At 47.2% G+C, this 19,007-nt stretch overlaps 2 protein-coding genes across 5 annotated transcripts; both read right to left on the bottom strand.

Annotated features, from left to right (window-relative positions):
• Nucleotides 1–368: 368 nt before the first annotated feature.
• Nucleotides 369–5,473, bottom strand: LOC309538110 (group IIE secretory phospholipase A2-like). Its single transcript, XM_082233360.1, has 4 exons — nucleotides 5,263–5,473; nucleotides 3,826–3,970; nucleotides 2,019–2,125; nucleotides 369–1,011 (listed from the first exon to the last, which is right to left on the bottom strand). The coding sequence occupies exons 1-4, from the start codon at nucleotides 5,423–5,425 to the stop codon at nucleotides 875–877; spliced, it is 552 nt and encodes a 183-aa protein (XP_082089486.1). The 5' UTR covers nucleotides 5,426–5,473; the 3' UTR covers nucleotides 369–874.
• Nucleotides 5,474–8,563: 3,090 nt separating this feature from the next.
• On the bottom strand, nucleotides 8,564–15,962 carry LOC309536701 (basic phospholipase A2-like). Of its 4 annotated transcripts, none has more exons than XM_082230899.1 (6): nucleotides 15,811–15,962; nucleotides 14,584–14,685; nucleotides 13,197–13,253; nucleotides 12,367–12,511; nucleotides 11,318–11,418; nucleotides 8,564–8,757 (listed from the first exon to the last, which is right to left on the bottom strand). In XM_082230899.1, the coding sequence occupies exons 3-6, from the start codon at nucleotides 13,234–13,236 to the stop codon at nucleotides 8,615–8,617; spliced, it is 429 nt and encodes a 142-aa protein (XP_082087025.1). In that variant the 5' UTR covers nucleotides 13,237–13,253; nucleotides 14,584–14,685; nucleotides 15,811–15,962; the 3' UTR covers nucleotides 8,564–8,614. The 4 variants fall into 4 exon arrangements, with proteins under 4 accessions (XP_082087025.1, XP_082087023.1, XP_082087026.1 ...); XM_082230897.1 differs by lacking the exon at nucleotides 15,811–15,962 and adding an exon at nucleotides 15,342–15,692; XM_082230900.1 differs by lacking the exon at nucleotides 15,811–15,962 and adding an exon at nucleotides 15,350–15,389.
• Between the last annotated feature and the right edge of the window lie 3,045 nt (nucleotides 15,963–19,007).

Below are 19,007 nucleotides of genomic sequence, written 5' to 3'. Positions count from 1 at the left end.
ATTTTGGTTCTCATGGAAACTGCTTGGCTACTGTCCATGCCTTCACTGGTTACATGTGACAAACTCTCAGTGGTAAAACTGCCTTCATCTGTGGAGGCAGAGTACAGTATAGTCATTGTGGCTAGTAGCCCTAAAGCCCTACCTTGCTTTTCATTGTGCTGAACCTCTTCTCTAATTCTATTTTCTTTTCTTAAATGCAGGGGAAGCATTCAAAAAGGTACCTCCCAATTGCAGTTCAAAGTAGTGTAGCTCAGTCCTACAAACCTCGTTCTTCTGTATGTGTCAGACGAGCTGAGATTCCATTGCAGCTTTGTTTACCCCCCCAAATACTCTGTTCCGGTTTGGGAAATTATGGAGGCGACCATGAATTCCATGTTATTTGTTTTTATTTACTCATGTCTGCAGCTTCTCAACTGCCCATTATCCAGTATAGCTCTCAGGATGGCTTACAAGCATTTCTAAGAACAAACAATTCATCATTAAGTCACTTGAAAAACAAGTTTGGGGTTGAGGCCAGATCAGGTGGTAGGGTCAATTCCAAGTCTGAGGGGGCCTCACTTGAAGTGGAGAAGCTGTCCTTGAAATTTCCAAAAATGCCCTGCAGTGACACGACACTAAGGGCATTGTGGGAAATAAAAAATGGCAAGCGCCTCCCAGACTAAATTGCCAGGTGCTGGAGGCCCAGGAGAGGTAGGAGTGGTGTGGCCTGCCCACTTGTTGCCCCCACGGCATCTCAAGTGTGTCAGGTGATGACAATGGCACTGCAAGGTTGACTCTAAGAAATGATGGGATGAAATAAACATTGAGCAAAAGGATATGTTTAACTGCACCACCTTCAGGAAGGCAGTTTTGAGAAAGCAGCCTTTCCAGGATCCTAGCAAGGAGGCGTGGGGCCTCTACATAGAATGTTTAGGTAAAAGGCATATTTGATGTGATAGGCGGCTTTTTGGAAACAGAAGCTGGCTACTTTATCACACTCGCAGGTCATCTTCTGGCACATTGTCCTTCCACCTGGAAGACAAAAGAGCCAAAAGTTGAGATAGATCTGCATATCCCAGGAGTGAGACATCCACTTGTCTCTTTGCATCTCTTACTGTTTCCAACTGTGCCCCCTTGGCCTCAAACCTTTTCCCAGAGAGCCAAGAGCTCATTGCTGTCAGGAGCGAGCCAGCAGTAAATAACACACAGCAAGAAAAGTTAACTTTTAATTAGAAAATCAGGATCTGCACAGGGATGCCAGACCTAATGAGCTCAGCAGCAAGTCTTGCCCCTATGAGGCAGTTGTCTGAAAGTCCCTGCCATCCACAGCTGCCTAAGTCTCCTCCTCAAGAAATCTGAGACTCTGCTGGTGTGCCTGCCTTTGCTCCTCCCACGTTGTGCCTCTCCTGGTCCTGGGAGACCAGAGAGGAGAGAAACTTGTCACAGCAGCAGGAGGAAACACCCATGCTTCTTCACCAGCCTGACTCCTCTCTGCCTATTGGCCTCCCTCATCCCCTTCTCCTGCTGCAGCTTTTAGCTCTGATTCTGGACTGCTCTCTGCCGCAGGCTCCCCCTGCTCACTAAGCCCTGTTACTTCTTCAGTTTTTGACACTTCTTCCTCCCAGTCTTCTCCCTCTGACAACTCATCATTGTCCCACCAATCCCCTGGCTCTGAGCTTTCTTCCCCTGGGGGTTCCCCAGCTGGTACCTCCCAACATTCCTCCGTGTCCAACCAGTCTGACAATTGCACTTTAGACATACCCATGACTTCTGCCCATACACTGAAAAACACTGAAAAGCCCCCACATCCTTGTTGACTTTGTGCCTGCATGTTTGCTTTTTGTTTGCTTGCTTTAGTTGCCTTGTTTAGTTACCTTCCTAATTCTTTGCCACACCTTTCCTTGAAGCAGGGAGGCGGGAACCGAGAGTCAGCTCCTAACAGCTGGCAGAAAAGCCCACTGGATTGGTTTTCTCACCCATCTCTAGCTCTCATCCAAGTATCTGCAGCCACCCCAAACATACTCCATGTTCACACATACCACACACGATTCTGCTCTTCCCGACAAAGTAGGTATAAAGCTCTAGTTTCGGTTTGCAACCCAGTTTTTCCATCTTTCCATAGCAACAATCGTGGGTATGGCAGCACCTGGAAGCAGCACAGATCAAATTGATTACTTCAGGCAAGAAGGAAGACAATTAAGACAGAGAGATTAGGTACATTATTATTCACGCTGTAGAGGGTTTTTTTTTGGGGTGGGATCAGTCTGGATGATGCCCCCATAATCCAGACTGATTTTCACAAAGGATGTTGCAGGTGTGGCACTCATCTCGCTTTTCAGGTCAAGGGAGCCGGCGTTTGTCCATAGACAACTTTCTGGGTCATGTGGCCAGCATGACTAAACCACTACTGGTGCACGGAGGACCGTGACAGAAACCAGAGCACACTAAAACGCAGCAGCAGTACCTATTTATCTACCTGCACGGGTGTGTTTTTGAACTGCTAGGTTGGCAGAAGCTAGGGCAGAGCAACGGGAGCTCATCCCATTGCGGGGGTTCGAACCCCCAAACTTCCAATCAACAAGCCCAAGTGGTTCAGTAGTTTAGCCCACAGTGCCACCTGCTCCGACAATTGGGAAACACTGGTCTGTGAGCACTCCAATTGGAGAACAGCCTTTATCAAAGGTGTCATGGACTTTGAAGATGCTCGAACTCAGGACAAAAGAGAGAAACAAGCAAAGAGGAAGGCACACTTGGCAATCCCTCACCATGATCAGCTCCAGCCCAGAAACCTATGTCCCCACTGTGGAAGGATGTGTGGATCTAGAATTAGCCTCCACAGTCACTTAACTAACTGTTAACATCTTGTTCATAGAAGACAATCTTACTTGGTTATGAGTGATTGCCAAAGAAGAAGAAGACTTAAGAGTCTTCATCAGAATCCCAAAAGCATAAGTTGGCTGCAAGTGCTGCAACTAGGTGATGGGGCTCTCCATTCTTGCAAAGCAATTTCCCCACATATGATGCATTTTGGTATGCTATTTCCACCAATATATATACAGTGGTATCTCAGGTTAAGTACTTAATTCGTTCCGGAGGTCCATTCTTAACCTGAAGCTGTTCTTAACCTGAAGCACCACTTTAGCTAATGGGGCCTCCCGCTGCCACTGCCACGCGATTTTTGTTCTCATCCTGAAGCAAAGTTCTTAACTCGAGGTACTATTTCTGGGTTAGCGGAGTCTGTAATCTGAAGCGTCTGTAACCTGAGGTAAGGTATATGGACCCCTGACCGGTAGGTCCAGTCGTGGCCGAATGGGGTTGCGGCGCTCATCTCGCTTTATTGGCCGTGGGAACCGGCATACAGCTTCCGGGTCATGTGGCCAGCATGACTAAGCCACTTCTGGTGAACCAGAGCAGCACACGGAAACGCCGTTTACCTTCCCGCCGCAGCGGTACCTATTTATCTATTTGCACTTTGACGTGGTTTCGAACTGCTAGGTTGGCAGGAGCAGGGACCGAGCAACGGGAACTCACCCTGTTGTGGGGATTCGAACCGCCGACCTTCTGATCGGCAAGTCCTAGGCTCTGTGGTTTACCCACAGTGCCACCCGTAACCTGAGGTACCACTGTATATATTTATGCATACTCCCCCCCCATATGCATATTTGAATCCATTACTAGTATGAAGGATGGTACTGCAAATTTGGTCAAAGTGCAAATTTCAAAACGGCTGCATTTCCGTTTGTGTTTCGTTTCAGGGAGTGCAAATTAGGTAGGTTTGCCTTTAAATGCAAAGAACGGAATCCCATTTCTCCCTCACCCCTTGTTCTCAGCGAGAGTCCCGCTCACCAGTCAGTTTCATCCATGGGCTTTCTGGATCCTCCAAGTCCACAGTAACATCCGTACCCATTGTAAAAGAGAGAGGGCAGCCTTCCCGTCATCTGACGGACCATATCCGCAAACTGGATCAGGTTGCTGCTTCCTAAGGAGAGAGCTGGAAGCAAGAAGCCTGCCTGAGAACCTAAGAAGAACCTTTAGCCAAATCAGGCCAAAGGGGTCCATCTAACCAGCATCCTGTCCTTGCAGTGGCCAGGCAGACGCCTCAATGGGAAACTGACATCCAAACTGGTGGCCAAGACTGCTTCCTGTTGGAAGGAGTTCCGTGGTTTAACATTGCGCTGCATGAAGAACTTTCTTTTAGCTGTCCCAAATCCTCCAACTTTCAGCTTCACCATTCTGGTGTTAGGAGAGAAGGAGGAAAACTTTTCTCTGTCCACTTTCCCCTTGCCATGCAAAATTGTACATGCTTCTATCATGTTCCATAGTTCAGCTTTCATCAAACTAAGCACAGACATTAGCTCTGGAACTATTTTCATTTGCCTTCACCACTTCAGGCAGAATTGGGTGATCTGGTTTTAGAAGGATTTTTCATTTCAAGTTTGCCACCCTGAAAATTCTTTTTACTGATCCTCTGTCAATTCCTCTCCCCTACCCCAATACATTTAATTTGCATTTTCTTCCCCTAACTTTTCTTTCATCACCCCTCCCTGGTTCCTTTTAGGTTCATGTCTTCCTCCTATAATGCGGAGAAGCCCTACAGTTTCAGGAATGCTGGTCTACAGTCTAACCACTTGCTAAAATCTACAGAATAATAGCACACATGAGAACAGTTCATGTCATTACAAGTATAGTGCCTATCCTTGAAAATAACATACATGAAAGAGCAATGGCAAGAAAAGTTGATGGAATACACTGAAATGATGAAGCTAACTGAGAGACTCAAAGATAAGGACAACAATGACTTCAAAAAGATTGGGAACCTATTATGATATATACACAGAAACAAAGAAACAATGCATTGAAATGAACTCACTTGCAGGATTCGAGTAATACACTTACAACGGACAAATATAAATAGAAAATAGAAAAATGAAGTTAAAATGTTAAGAACAGATTGATGAGGTACAACTTTAATTTTAGTACATAAGGCATATAAAATTATAAGCAGAAGAAATAAAAATGCTATAAACCAGAAAGGGAAGCTGGGGAAAGTTAGGGGGTGGGTGTTAACTGAAAATGTACCGGTAATTTGAATTTTTGATTATGCTAAAACTTGTTGTAAAATCTTAATAAAAATAATTTTAAAAAGAAAAGAAAAGAACACGTGTGAATCTTGGTTGCTAAAATGTTAAAACAAACCAACGCAACTCTTCTTCTGTACTGAGGTATTAGAAAATTTAGATTTGGCATCCTTTAGACATGCGACTGTCTTGAACATGCACTTACCACACAGGAGAAGCAGAAGGACCCCAAGCGAACACCCCATCTTTGCACGGTTTGTCCAAATCAGTAGAATGAAATGAATGTTCCTTAGAATAGGACAGAAGAAGTCAGGAAGTTGCAAGCTACAGTATACCATATATACACACATGCACTCTTTCACACACATACACTCAGGCTATTGTTCTGTGCCAGTTCACTCCATAGCCTTAGAAAATGATATATCAATATTGACAGTTCTCACTAAGGGCCCTTGAGTACATGAAGGCGTTCCCGGGACTTGCCCATCCATAGAGCCAAACTAGTCCCCAAATTCCAGGGACACTTGTCACAGCTACGGTGGTGAGAGATAGGGAGAAGCCCCTTTTTGAGGTGGCGTGGTCCTCCCCCAAGACGGATATCTCGGAGGATCCAGCTAAGTGTCTTCAGATCCTCACTGGGGCCTACCGGGGTGTACTCACACACTTCAACATGGGTTGGGAAGTGTTCCTGATCATTCCGTTGCAGCCTACCTAAGACCAGGTTCAGCTCACTGGATGCAGCAGAGGCTGTATGCTAGATTCCCACCGGGTTTGTCACTGCTTCCTAACAGGAGGAGGACTGAGGCAGTGCGGAGGACAGTGCACTGCAAGCACACTAGCAAGGAGAGCAGGAACTGGCTCCGTTGGTGCATTTTTAAGACAGTGACCTCCCGTCTCCTCTCTGAATCTGCCATTAGCCTGACATGAATTATGTGCAAAGAATTATGTGTCAAGATTCTATCTTCCTGGTTTCTGATTTTCCTGGTCAACTTTAATAAGGAATGGGAAAAATTTGCAAGTTACTTAAGAGAACACTGCAAACAATTAAAAACTTTGGCAGGATTTTAGTAACACTTGTAGTGTATTTAAAACTAAGGTAAAAATTGTTGTTGTTGTTTTTGAAAAAAGAAAAATGGAGAAATTATATGATACAGCAGATAAAGTTTGATTATGGAAATGATGAAGGGTGGAGGGAAGGCTAAGGATTCAGGGAATCCTATATGTTGATGTTTACTATTATTGTTTGAATTCAAATGTATAGTGTAAAACTGAATTAAAAAAAAAATGTGTAAAGAACCTGGCTGGACAGGTATCTTACTTAAACACTGGTGATGGGACAGTGTTTTCTTCTGCTCCTGCAAGGCAGGCCACCAGGCTTCACTGCCGCTCCCTGTCACTGGAGTTCACCATTGCCTTCTGCCTAATGGTAGGGCCAGACCTATATTCAGTGTGTGTAACTGATGCATAACACTGCCAAAAAGGAATCTTGGTGCAATTGCACAGCATTATGAATGTTGCATCAAGATTCTTTTGGTGTGGTGTTTCACTGATCCCCACATGCTGTCCTGTGCAAAGGGCTGGTAAAACACTGTGCCAAAGGAATCTGCAGAATGCAGGGCAAGGTGTGCTATTGCCTTCTTCTCTGCGGTCTTCCTGCACTTGAGGACGCTTCTTTTGAGACAAGCTTTCACTCCTGTTGCTGCCTTGTTCCACCCCTTGTGCTGTGATCAGTGAAGCCTACTGAGAAGATCCAGGGGTTGCCAACCTGGCCCCTGCAGGTGCGTGTGTGCCAGCCAGGACCTCTTGCGGCTCCCGCAAAAGGTCTCCATAAATAGCCCCTCAAACCTCCACAGTGTGCAAGAGGCTGTTTGCTCTTCCTGCTCAGTTCCTCTTTGCATTGACTTAGCATTTCCAGCTTTGAACATGGCCTATTAAACATGCCCATGTTTCAGCAGATGCTAGGATAGGGACACTCCATTGTGAACAGGGAAGAGGGGCAAAGCGTTTCTCTCTATCAGTTAGGAGCTGATGTGTTGGCATTGTTCCCCATTTTGCACGCCCTATTTTTTGGTCTTGTCCCTTTTAGATGTGGCAGCCCTTTGCCAGACCCTCCAAGTGTCCCTATTTTCCAGGGACAGTCCCGGATTTACAGAAGGGGTCCTGGTTTTTTATTTGATCCCAGAATGTCCCTATTTTCCTTTGGACGTCCCTATTTTCATCGGAGAAATGTTGGAGGCTCTGGAGTTATGCCCAAGGAGATAAGTAACTATACAACCTTTAGAAAACACCTGAAGGCAGCCCTGTATAGGGAAGGTTTTTTAATGTTTAATCATGTTTTCATACATATTGGAAGCCACCAGAGTGGCTGGGGCAACCCAGTCAGATGGGCAGGTATTATTATTATTATTATTATTATTATTATTATTATTATTATTAAATAGGACATTCCTATTTTTTATTGGAGTAACATTGGAGGGTATGCCACACATCCCACAGTGGCCATTTTGTGACCTTTTCCAAAGTCAGACCATTGGTCCACCCAGCTTAGTCCTCAACCCAACACATCCCACAGGAATAAGGAAGGAACTGTTGGGCATCAGGATCCCAATTACACAGGGCCACAGGAAACTGCCTTCTGCCAGCTCAGACCATTGTTCCCTCTAGCTCATTATTGTCTACACAGACTGGCAGTGACTCTGCAGGTTTTCTCTTCCAGTCCTACTCGGAGATGCCTCTGGGGATTGCACCAGAGACCTTCTGCATGCAAAACAGACGCTCCACCGCTCAGTTACAGCTTTTCACTAAAGGCTCACACGCCCTTTTAGCTCAGGATTGATGTATTGTCTTGCTTTCCGGATGTCCTGATCAGTCAAGAGGCACAAAGCGGTATGATAGGAGCTCACATTTCCTGGCGGACCTGTTCGAAACTAGTTTCTGCACAATGGAGTCTATTGATAGGGTCACTTGTGACCGAATGCAAAGAAGAAAGCTGAAATAAACTCAGAGTCGCAAAGTGATTTCATGCTCTTTATTCAGCTCATAGTGGTGAGGAGGAATGAATGAAAGTCCCCTCACAGTATCTGCTTTATATACATTATTTACACAATGGGCTGCACATGATTGGCTAATTCCGGAATTCTACTGTAAGCCAATCAGGTTGTGGATTCACTTCAATCTGGAGCAGGATTGGGTGGTTCCTGCCAACCAATCATACTGCTGCATTGTTCTAGGACCAATCAGACTGCTGCATTCTGAATCCTATTGTTCTAGGACTAATCAGACTGCTGCAATTTGGATCCTATTGTTCTCAGTACATAACAAAAGCTGTCATTGGGGTTGGGGTCGCCATGAGCTGAGCGATGGGGATGAGAGTGGTTGCTGCGCGACCCTCAAAAGGAGACAGAATCCTCCCTCAGCTAACTGGGCTCCGTAAATCAAGCTGAGTCGCTCCCCAAACTCCCAAGAAAAGGACAAGGTCGCACAATGACTACAAGCTTCACTTTTTTTTATTTTTGAAGAGGAGTTGCAAAGCAGCTTTGGGCCTGCAGGGGCTGAGCTCAGCACTTCATCGGCCCTTCCTGGCAGTTCTTGTCAGAGTAAAAGCGATACTCCTCATTGTAAGTGTCCAGGTGGTCCTTCAGGCAGAGGGCTGCTGTTTTGTCACATTCACAGATCTGCTTTTCACAGCTGCTTCCTTCACCTGTTGAGAGAACAGATGGAGCCTGTCATGTCATCATCCTGCCCTTCCTGCAAACAGCTAAGGCTGCATCTGTGGCTCCTAGCAAGCAGCCTTATACAGAGCCAAACAATTTGCCCACCTAGATTAATACTGTCTACACTGACTGGCAGCAGCTCTCCAGGGCTTTGAACAGGGAGTCTTTTCCAGCCCTACCTGGAGATTTCAGGGATTGAACCTGGGACCTTGTGCCCTGCCACAGAGCCAAGCCTCCTCCTTAATGCGTAGGAACATAGCAAGCTACCTTATGCTGAGTCAGACCACTGGTCCATTTAGCAGGGTATTGTCTACACTGGCTGGCAGCAGCTCTCCGGAAGTGGAGGCAAGAGTCTCTCTGAGTCCTACCTTGAGAGGACAGCTGGGACCTTCTGCATGCAAGGCAGGGGCTGTGTAATAATAATAATAATAATAATAATAATAATAATAATAATTTATTATTTGTACCCCGCCCATCTGGCTGGGTTTCCCCAGCCACTCTGGGCGGCTTCCATAAAAACCAGAAATACAATAAAATATCACACGTTAAAAACTTCCCTGAACAGGGCTGCCTTAAGATGTCTCCTGAATGTCAGGTAGTTGTTTATCGCTTTGACATCTGGTGGGAGGGCGTTCCACAGGGTGGGCGCCACTACCAAGAAGGCCCTCTGCCTGGTTCCCTGTAGCTTTGCTTATCGCAATGAGGGAACCGCCAGAAGGCCCTCGGCGCTGGACCTCAGCGTCCGGGCAGAATGATGGGGGTGGAGACGCTCCTTCAGGTATACTGGACCGAGGCCGTTTAGGGCTTTAAAGGTCAGCACCAACACTTTGAATTGTGCTCGGAAACGTACTGGGAGCCAATGCAGGTCTTTCAAGACCGGTGTTATATGGTCTCGGCGGCCGCTCCCAGTCACCAGTCTAGCTGCCGCATTCTGGATTAGTTGTAGTTTCCGAGTCACCTTCAAAGGTAGCCCCACGTAGAGTGCATTGCAGTAGTCCAAGCGGGAGATAACCAGAGCATGCACCACTCTGGCGAGACAGTCCGCAGGCAGATAGGGTCTCAGCCTACGTACCAGATGGAGCTGGTAAACAGCTGCCCTGGACACAGATTTGACCTGTGCCTCCATGGACAGCTGTGAGTCCAAAATGACTCCCAGGCTGTGCACCTGGTCCTTCAGGGGCACAGTTACCCCATTCAGGACCAGGGAATCCTCCACACCTGCCCGCCTCCTGTCCCCCCAAAACAGTACTTCTGTCTTATCAGGATTCAACCTCAATCTGTTAGCCGCCATCCATCCTCCAACTGCCTCCAGACACTCACACAGGACCTTCACCGCCTTCACTGGTTCTGATTTAAAAGAGAGGTAGAGCTGGGTATCATCTGCATACTGATGAACACCCAGCCCAAACCTCCTGATGATCTCTCCCAGCGGCCGCATGTAAATGTTGAAAAGCATGGGGGAGAGGACAGAACCCTGAGGCACCCCACAAGTGAGAGCCCAGGGGTCTGAACACTCATCCCCCACAACCACTTTCTGAACACGGCCCAGGAGGAAGGAGCGGAACCACTGTATAACAGTGCCCCCCACTCCCAGCCCCTCAAGACGGTCCAGAAGGATGTTATGGTCGATGGTATCAAACGCCGCTGAGAGATCCAGCAGAACTAGGAAACAGCTCTCACCTTTGTCCCTAGCCCGCCGGAGATCATCAACCAGTGCGACCAAGGCAGTTTCAGTCCCATGATGAGGCCTGAATCCCGACTGGAAGGGATCCAAATGGTCCGCTTCTTCCAGGCGTGCCTGGAGTTGTTCGGCAGGGTGTAGCTGAGCCATACCCCCTTCCTGCAAAGTAACCACTCTCTCGGAGTAATCGACCTTATAGGGTTGGTAGGAAGATGCAGGGAGATGCTTGGAGGAAGTGGAGGATAAAAATGCGATCAACTAAGTCAGTGATTCTGTGGCGATGTGGTTTAGGCAGCCAGCAACAAGGAACATGGAGAAGGGCCATAGCTCAGTGGTAGGGCAGTTGCTTTGAATGCAGAAGGTCCCAAGTGGCATGTCCACCAAGAGTCTCTTTCAGCTGTACTAGGAGATACCAGGGGTTGAATTTGGGATGCAAAGCCCTACTGTAATACAGTGGAGAGCGAACTCCCTTGGAAGGTGGTGGACTCTCCTTCATTGGAGGTTGGATGGCCATCTCTCAGAGTTTCTTTAGATGTGGTTCCTACATCGCAGGAGGTTGGGCTGGATGACCCTTGGGGTTCCCTTCCAAGCCTATGATTCTACGATTCTTTAGCTGTGAGTCATGCTTTGCAGGGCTTGAACTAGAGGACCTCTGGGTTCCCTTCCAACTCTACTGTTACTCTGATTCATTTTAAACAGAGGTAGGATAGCCATCTGTCGGAGGAGTGCACATTTCGATGGATCCCCTGCCTCTTCGTTAGTGAAGCCGGCAGGCGCACAATAACATTTAGTTCATGGTATGTATGAATTGTCTGTCCTTCAAAAAGGAAGGGATGCAACCAAATTTTCCTCCTGTCGCTACTTACCACAAGTAATAACTCCATCGTCGCTGGAATAGTTGTATATGTCGGTGTTGGGGTTACAGTCACTCAACTTTTCATAGCAGCAGTCATGGGCCAGGCAGCAGCTGTGGAGAAGGAAGAGAAATCTCCTTTAGACAAATCTACACTGTTCACCTGCCCGAGGGAGCTAAAGGTCCTCTTTTTATTTTTATTTGATTATTTATACACATCTTAATAAAAAAATAGGTACAGTGGTACCTCGGGTTAAGAACTTAATTCGTTCTGGAGGTCCGTTCTTAACCTGAAACTGTTCTTAACCTGAAGTAGCACTTTAGTTAATGGGGCCTCCTGCTGCCGCCGCACCGCCGTGCGATTTCTGTTCTCATCCTGAAGCAAAGTTCTTAACCTGAGGTACTATTTCTGGATTAGTGGAGTATGTAACCTGAAGCGCCTGTAACCTGAAGCATCTGTAACTCGAGGTACCACTGTATAAGGTACACGCATCAGTTGCACCGATAATTAAAACAACGGTACTATTTTACGCCCATGAATTTATCAAATGGCGACAATCAGAATTAAAGGGGGTCCTCATCTTGTTCTTTTATTGCTCCATTACCAGGGGCAATAAAGAATTCTGGGAGCTGTAGGTGGGAGCTAAGGGTGCCGAGAGTTATTCCCTCCCGGAACTACAATTCCCTGAGTAGTTTAACAATAATTTCCTCTTTGCGGTAAACCATGACTTTTAAAGTGGTCTCATAAAGCTTTACGTGTATGGTGTGAATGTGGTCATGGGCTACCTTTTGACTTCTTGTTTCAAAACTTCCCATTTCAGAACCTTCTGCCTATCTGGGGCGGGGCGGGGGGATGTTTCTGAGGATAACCCAGTGGGATATCCTTATAAAAAAGCAAATCAATGAAATGAAAGCCCCCAGTGTGGTGAACCGACTCAATACCCCCCCCACTAGCTAGAACAAGTGACCCCACACCAACAAATCCTTTCCAGCACAGCACTTCTTTAATAGTGAGGTGATCAGTTATGTAAAAAAACAACAACCCACAAGCCACTGATTTACCGGTCGGTGTCGTCTCGCGGTTTGCCTTGGCCACCCACCCCGCAGTAACACCCGTACGTGGTGTAGTGGGGGAAAGACGTTTTCCCAGTGAGCTTTTGGATCATTCTTCCGAATTGAAAGAGGTTCCCATTTACTGCCAAAACACCTGCAAAGAAACGGACAAGGCGCCAGCTGCTTAGCTTATTAGGGAAAGGGATCTGTCCTAGCTGTTGTGCTTCTCCACCTCTTCCTTCTAGCAAACAGTATTCAGTGGTACAGTGCTTCTGAAAATGGGGCAAATGCTCTCTAGCAAATATTGACCCACCTCTCTTCATTAATAAATTGGTCTGTGCTAGTGGCTATCACTACATCTTGTGGCGGTGGTATCCATAAATGAATTATACCTTGTGTAGCATTTTTAATACATTTTAGGATTTGATACATGTTAGAAGTGGGCAACCTCCCCCCTCGATCAGCCATTGGGGGCTGTATCCTCTCAGAGGTAATCTGTTGGGAGCCACAAGGGGGTGGGGGTAGGTGAAGCCACAGCTGATGATGACTGGAGAAGCAAATGTGTTCTGGATTAATTTATCAAGAAGACCAACTTGCTTCAATTTTGACCTCAGTTGCTCAAATTCGAATTCCCCAAAATTATGAAGGTGTCCTCAGAAGTAGGCTTTGTCAAGTTTGAAGGGGGTACACTTTTTAAAAAAGGTATGCCCCCTTCCTTTTGTTAGCACAACACAATTTAATCTCTCCTCTCCCTGTTACTTTTAGATTCCTGCATTTCAGGGGGTTGGACTAGATGACCCTTGGATCCCTTTCCCACCCTATTCTGTGATTCCACTTACTGCAAACCAGCAACACCATTGATCCCCATAAGATCTTCATCTTCCGTTGATAAAGACCTAAAGGAGAGGTGGTACAGTTTTTCAATTTGTTTAGAGGATCCGTATTCCACCTTTTGATATCAGCCACACCCCACACCCCCAAAGACGGCTCAACAACACAAACAATTCATCCTAAACACAGTAAAATGCCAAGGGTTGTATTGGTTTGAAGGGGAAGTGGGGTTGGAAGGCAAGCAGTCAACCCTTGAGATTTGGCCCATTCCTTCTTAAAGGACAGGTCTGCAACTAGGAAGCTGACTGGATCAAATTTGGGTCCTATGTGAGTCTGGCCTTTTAGAAAAAATGCCAGCACGTCCACTCCTTCCCACGCTCCTTGGCCTCACAATCACCTGTCTGTTCGGACAATGATACAAGGACAGCATGGCAACGTTAGGTGTTTAAAAGAGCAGATTGGCCTAAGAAAGAGGGGCCTGATTAGGCCTGGAAGCAGAAGGTCAGAGATGGGGTGGCAAGTCTGGCCAAGGCCCAGAGAGGCTGGGGGGTGACAGAATTGAGAAGCGGGGGTGGGGGGTGGACAGAGGTATGGAGAAGGGTCAAGCAGTGTTGGGGAATAAGAAGAGGCATAGGGTGGGGGGCTTTGCCTCTTGGTGCCAAGAAAGAGGGGAGGGAAAGGTAGAGGGGTGGTGCCCATTGGAGGAGCTCTGAGGGAGAAGGGGCACCTGACAGACTTGCCAGGGAAGTCACAATTGTGGTGTTACTCCTCTCCAACGAAACCCACTTTGGTTTTGTTCCCCGTTGCCACCCGCAGAAGAATTTTTTTTTGTTTTCGCTCAAATGAATATTTATGTTGCCGTTGAATTACATTATCTGTTTTGTCAGCACTTGATTTGAAACGTCAGCAAACAAACAATCAGGGGAAATTGCCTGCAAAAAAACGTTAGTCAGAAGGGCATACAAAGAATGCTGATGAGTTTTCAGGAAGACTTTTTAAAAAACAAAGCAGAAATGTAGAGAAGTGAATTTAAGAAGGGGAAGGGGGAATAAGAATTGAACTTTGACAGATCTTTTTGTCTTCATCCGATGAATGAAAAACTGGGGGTTTACATGAGAGAACGCCAATTCCTTTTGTGGAGAAGGTGCCATTCTTTCCAGGGGTGAAAAATCCCAGCGACGACGTGGCTGGATCCACATGTGCGTTTTCCAGAAACTGAAATTCAGAAGCACTGCTGCCTTAGTCAGTGGAGCCAGAATAGAGCCATCATGGCCGGCAGCCATTGAGAGCCTTTTCTCCCTCGAATTTGTCCAACCTCCTTCTAAAACTGATGGCTTGGTGTTGTGGTGCAGCAGAAACAATTCGTTAAGCAAAACCAACGGCAGTGGTACTTACTTTGCTTAGCCTCCTCGTAAAACTTCTTGGGGGTCGATATCACACCTGGCTCCCTTTCTTCCTTGTGATTTGGTTGTCCTTCTCTCCTCAGAAATGTGACAACTGGAATTTATAGTCCGTTGGCGAGTTTTAACTGTTAGTGAGGGGAAAATCCCATGACCCCATATCCAGTAACCAGGTGAGAAAGAAAGTTGCTCCTTGACTGGACTAACATGCCTAAACCTCTCTAGCCAGTTCCTTCCCCAGCTAGTAAGACAACAGATCTTGCCTCTGGGCCTGCCTGGTTTCATTCTAGAAGAATGGTGGAAAATAGCAAAGGTCACCACCAGTAGCTGCCATCCTTCTTTCGCAAACCGAGTGGTCACTTTCTCCAGGAGGGTGTGGACATTTGTACTATTATTAGAAGGATCTTCTCACCAAGTTGTGCAGGAAATGTTGGTGCTGGAACTTAATAGGAGGAATATGGAAAGCGGAAACAAAAAACAAGCTAGCTTCCCCTGCTGTGGGACTCCCGGAATTAGCCTGCTCGGATGTCTTTGCCATTCTGGTTCAGATGAGGTTGGGCTCTAGAAGCAAACAAACTAGGGGCTGTCCCCCTGTTTGTCCCACTCACCAAACCCTTCCCCACCCCCACCCCATGCGTGGAAGTTAACATTAACTCCCTAACCCTTTCCACCCCCTTGGAAATACTCAGATTGCTTTTCACCTTCCCAGCCCCATTGCCACATCCACTTCTATCCCTTTGTACCCCTGTTTACCCCTACACCCCCACATCCATGCTGAAATATACTCGGGGTCGAGTGTGGATTTCATGCTCTTTCTTCAGCTCATAGTAGTGAGGAATGCCAGTTCCCCCGAAATGTCTGCTTTATATACATTATTTACACAATGGGCCCCATGTGATTGGCTAATTCCGGGATTCTCCTGTAGGCCAATCAGGTTGCGGGTTCACTTCCACTTGGAGTTGGATTGGGTGGCTCCTGCGGACCAATCAGACTGCTGCATTCTGAATCCTATTGTTCTGGGACCAATCAGACTGCTGCATTCTGAATCCTATTGTTCTGGGACCAATCAGACTGCTGCATTTTGGATCCTATTCAACTCAGTACATAACACATGCCCCCTCCTCTCCCCTCCTTTGGTGCAACCCCTGCTTCTACAGAACCCCCCTCCATGATAACCTCCTGCATCTTCCTCCCTCTGCCACCACTAAGCACCCATTTTCACCTCTCCATCTGCGATGAAGCCACCACCTGGTCCTCTTCTTCAGACCCTTTCATGCCCCAGCATTCATCTTGAACTCCTCAGCTCAGTGCAAGCACTTTCTTCTTGTCTCCCTAGCTCACTGCTGACAGTACATAAAAAAACAACCCCCAGCCACTGAACTCATCTTGGCGCTTCCTTCCTCTCTGAGCTTGGTGCCCCAGCTGACCCACCTCTATGGCCTGCCCTGTCTGGTGGCACTGGTGAAAAAAATCTACCTTGGCATTGCCAGCAGCCAGCTGCGGCACCAAGCTGAGGGAGGCGCCAAGCTGAGCTCACTGGCTGTGGCAGAAGTTAACCACGTTTCATGTGTTGCTTTGGATGTCCTTAACAGGCCAGCAGAGGAGAAGACCGTCTTTTGTATATAAGAGGAAAGTGTGCCAAACAATGCTAATATTACTTATATTTATTTTATGTATTTTTATGTATGGCATTTGGGTTCCCCCCACCCATATAATTATTATTGATATTTGAAAATGATAAGAAACCCAGGGGGGGGGGATACAGAAAGAAAATAAGGAAGAGAAGAGAGGGAGAAGATACCAGGAAAGAAAGCATCAATGAAGACGTGGAACGCAAGTACAGCAGGATATTTTTGAGGTTTAACAGGGGGCAGGAGGGGCCTTATAGAGCTGGGCTTTTGGCAAAACTGATGGAACGAGCCTTCTGATTCCCCGCCAGATGAAATGGCTGCCCCCAGGTGACAAAGCCCACGGAATAAGCTGATATTAGTGAAAAGAACATGCCTTCTATCAGAGAAAATTGCCTTCAAAATGTGTATATTGAGGGAAAGATGCCCTAAAAGTGCAGATGAATTTTCATGACTTTATTTCATTTTCAAGGGGGGTGGGGAAAGACCACAAGCTTATTTGTATTAATTTATTAGATTTATATACCACCCTTCATCATAAGATCTCAGTGCAGTTCACAGAATAAAATACAGGATAAAAACAGGTAAATAAGTAAAACAAACTGGGAAAACAACAACTCCGCCCTTGCCACAGACACATTCAAAAGGCTGTAGAATATTAATCGGCCCAAGGCCTGGTTGAAGAGAAACATTTTCGCTTCATGCAGGAAAGTGGCGAGCGGAACTCGTATATGGTTTTTTTGGCTGGAGAAAAGCGTTGCAAAGGTGAAAGAAGGGAGCTTTTCGATGTTGCAGCTGTATTTCTGTCCAGGTCTTCCTTAGGGAAATGCAAAACCGGAACTGAATTTTGTATCCCATGCAAACTCCCTCCCCCTACTGCCTCCCTACTCCACCTCATTCTTGGCTCAGCAGGACACAGAGGAGGGTGGCCAAAGCACAAAAAGTTGGGAAAGTAGGTGTACTTCTTCTGGTACGTCTTTAAGTTCTTTTGCAGGCACTGCACAAACTTTTGGTCGCATTCACAGGTCAGGCGCTCACACTGGATTGAAGTACCCGGAATCATTGCCCAATACCAGGGTTCGTTTCCTGACAACACAACAAGATAGTATTTTGGGCTAAGGAATAAATTCTGTAACTAAGGCGATGGCTGGGGGCAGGAGAGAGAGAGGGAGTCTGTAACTCGCAGTCTCTTAAGCCAGCCAGAAGTAGTAGTACTTATTATTATAATTTGTATCCTGCCCTATGCCCGAAGGTCTCAGAACAGTTCACAGCATAAAACCACAATATGAAAAACAGAAAATACAAAACAAAGACAACCCAATAACCCCTGCTTCCACAACACATTTTAAAAGGACATCGGATGTCAATCAGCCAAAGGTCTGGTTAAAGAGGAATGTTTTCACCTGACGCCTAAAGGTGTATAATGAAGGCACCAGGTGAACCTTCCTGGGGAGAGCATTCCACAAACGTGAGTTGTCTTTCTCCCCTCCGTCCCGATATGCAGGGCTGAATGAAGGCTAACCGACACCTGGGGTGGGGCAAACCGCTGGCTGCGCATGTATTGCACTGCTACATATGGTGCATGCGCGGTGTCGCTACGTATGATGCATGTGTGGCGTTGCTACGTAGGGCGCATGTGCGGCAGCACTACGTACAGTGCATGTGTGCAACACCGCACATGCATTGTACGTAGCGGTTTGCTGCTGGCGCCACTCAAATGCCGTACGGACAGTGGCAGGATTCTCTGCTCGCAGCAGTGGCGGTGGAATCCCACCGCCATCCGTCCGGTGCTTGAACGGTGCCGCCAGCAAACCACTACGTACAGCACATGTCCGGTGTCGCTACGTACATCGCATGCCTGTGATACCGCACATGCGTTGTATGTAGCGGTTTGCCGCTGGCACTGCTTGAGCACCATACGGACAGTAGCAGGATCCTCTGCTCACAGCTGCAGCTGCAAACGGAGGATCCTCCACATGCGGCTGCAGCGGGGCGATGGCTGCTCATGCCGCTGCGCCCAGGGTTGGGTGGGGTGAGCACCCGCAAGGTGCAGCCGGGGCGGACCTTGTAACGCCACTGCTGATATGGAGCTGGTCCTCAATGTGTCACCCGGTGGGCCCCATTATCAATTGGTGGTCCTCTGGTGGACTTATCTGGTGGTGAAGGTGGCAGCATCAGCAGACAGCTGAACCTAGGACTTTCAGAAGCCATGCTGGCTCTGCTTCGGCAAGACTTGTCCACCGATCTGGTGGAACGCTCTGTCACAAGAGACTAGGGCCCTGCGGGACTTGACATCTTTCCGCAGGGCCTGCAAGACAGAGCTGTTCCACCAGGCCTTTGGCCAGGGCACAGCCTGACCCCCTCCTTTGTTAATTTCTTCACAGAACTCTAGCCCAATGGTTGCCATCAATTTGTTTTGAAATGATTTTATAATGAATTGATTTGAGAGTGCTGTATTATTTTACTGTTGTTAGCCACTCTGAGCCCAGCTTCGGCTGGGGCGGGCGGGATATAAATAATTTTTTTTTATTTTTTTATTTTTAATATCTCAATCTCAGGGCCCACCATACAGTGGCCGAAGGGTGTGTGTGTCCAGTTTGATTATCAAGGCCATTTCCCCCAAACCACAGCCACCTGATAGGCATAAGGGGGAGGGTGAATTCTGACTTGGCTGTGCAGAATAGGAGACAGGTGCATGCAGCTGAAGCCAGAGGGTTTCGCACCCACCCTCATCAGCTGATGATGAGGGGGCAGGGTTGTTTGGAGAGGAGAGAAAGAAGCACATTGCCAG

This window comes from Podarcis vaucheri (genome assembly GCF_965113315.1).
Source record: "Podarcis vaucheri genome assembly, chromosome: 7".
Lineage (NCBI taxonomy): Eukaryota > Metazoa > Chordata > Lepidosauria > Squamata > Lacertidae > Podarcis > Podarcis vaucheri.
Note: the sequence above shows the minus strand (reverse complement) of the source record. Positions and strands in the feature narration are given on the sequence as shown.

What these genes read in the sequence shown, in the direction of transcription:
- LOC309536701 (XM_082230897.1), bottom strand. Translation starts at nt 15,396, where the DNA reads ATGAAATCCACACTCGACCCCGAGTATATTTCAGCATGGATGTGGGGG. An exon ending in ATGGATGTGGGGGTGTAGGG is followed by an intron (nt 14,686 to 15,341) that starts GTAAACAGGGGT and finishes TATAAATTCCAG; the next exon opens with TTGTCACATTTCTGAGGAGA. An exon ending in CGATGGAGTTATTACTTGTG is followed by an intron (nt 8,758 to 11,317) that starts GTAAGTAGCGAC and finishes TTCTCTCAACAG; the next exon opens with GTGAAGGAAGCAGCTGTGAA.
- LOC309538110 (XM_082233360.1), bottom strand. Translation starts at nt 5,425, where the DNA reads ATGTGTGTGAAAGAGTGCATGTGTGTATATATGGTATACTGTAGCTTG. An exon ending in CCCATGGATGAAACTGACTG is followed by an intron (nt 2,126 to 3,825) that starts GTGAGCGGGACT and finishes TGCTGCTTCCAG; the next exon opens with GTGCTGCCATACCCACGATT. An exon ending in GAAGAGCAGAATCGTGTGTG is followed by an intron (nt 1,012 to 2,018) that starts GTATGTGTGAAC and finishes TTTGTCTTCCAG; the next exon opens with GTGGAAGGACAATGTGCCAG.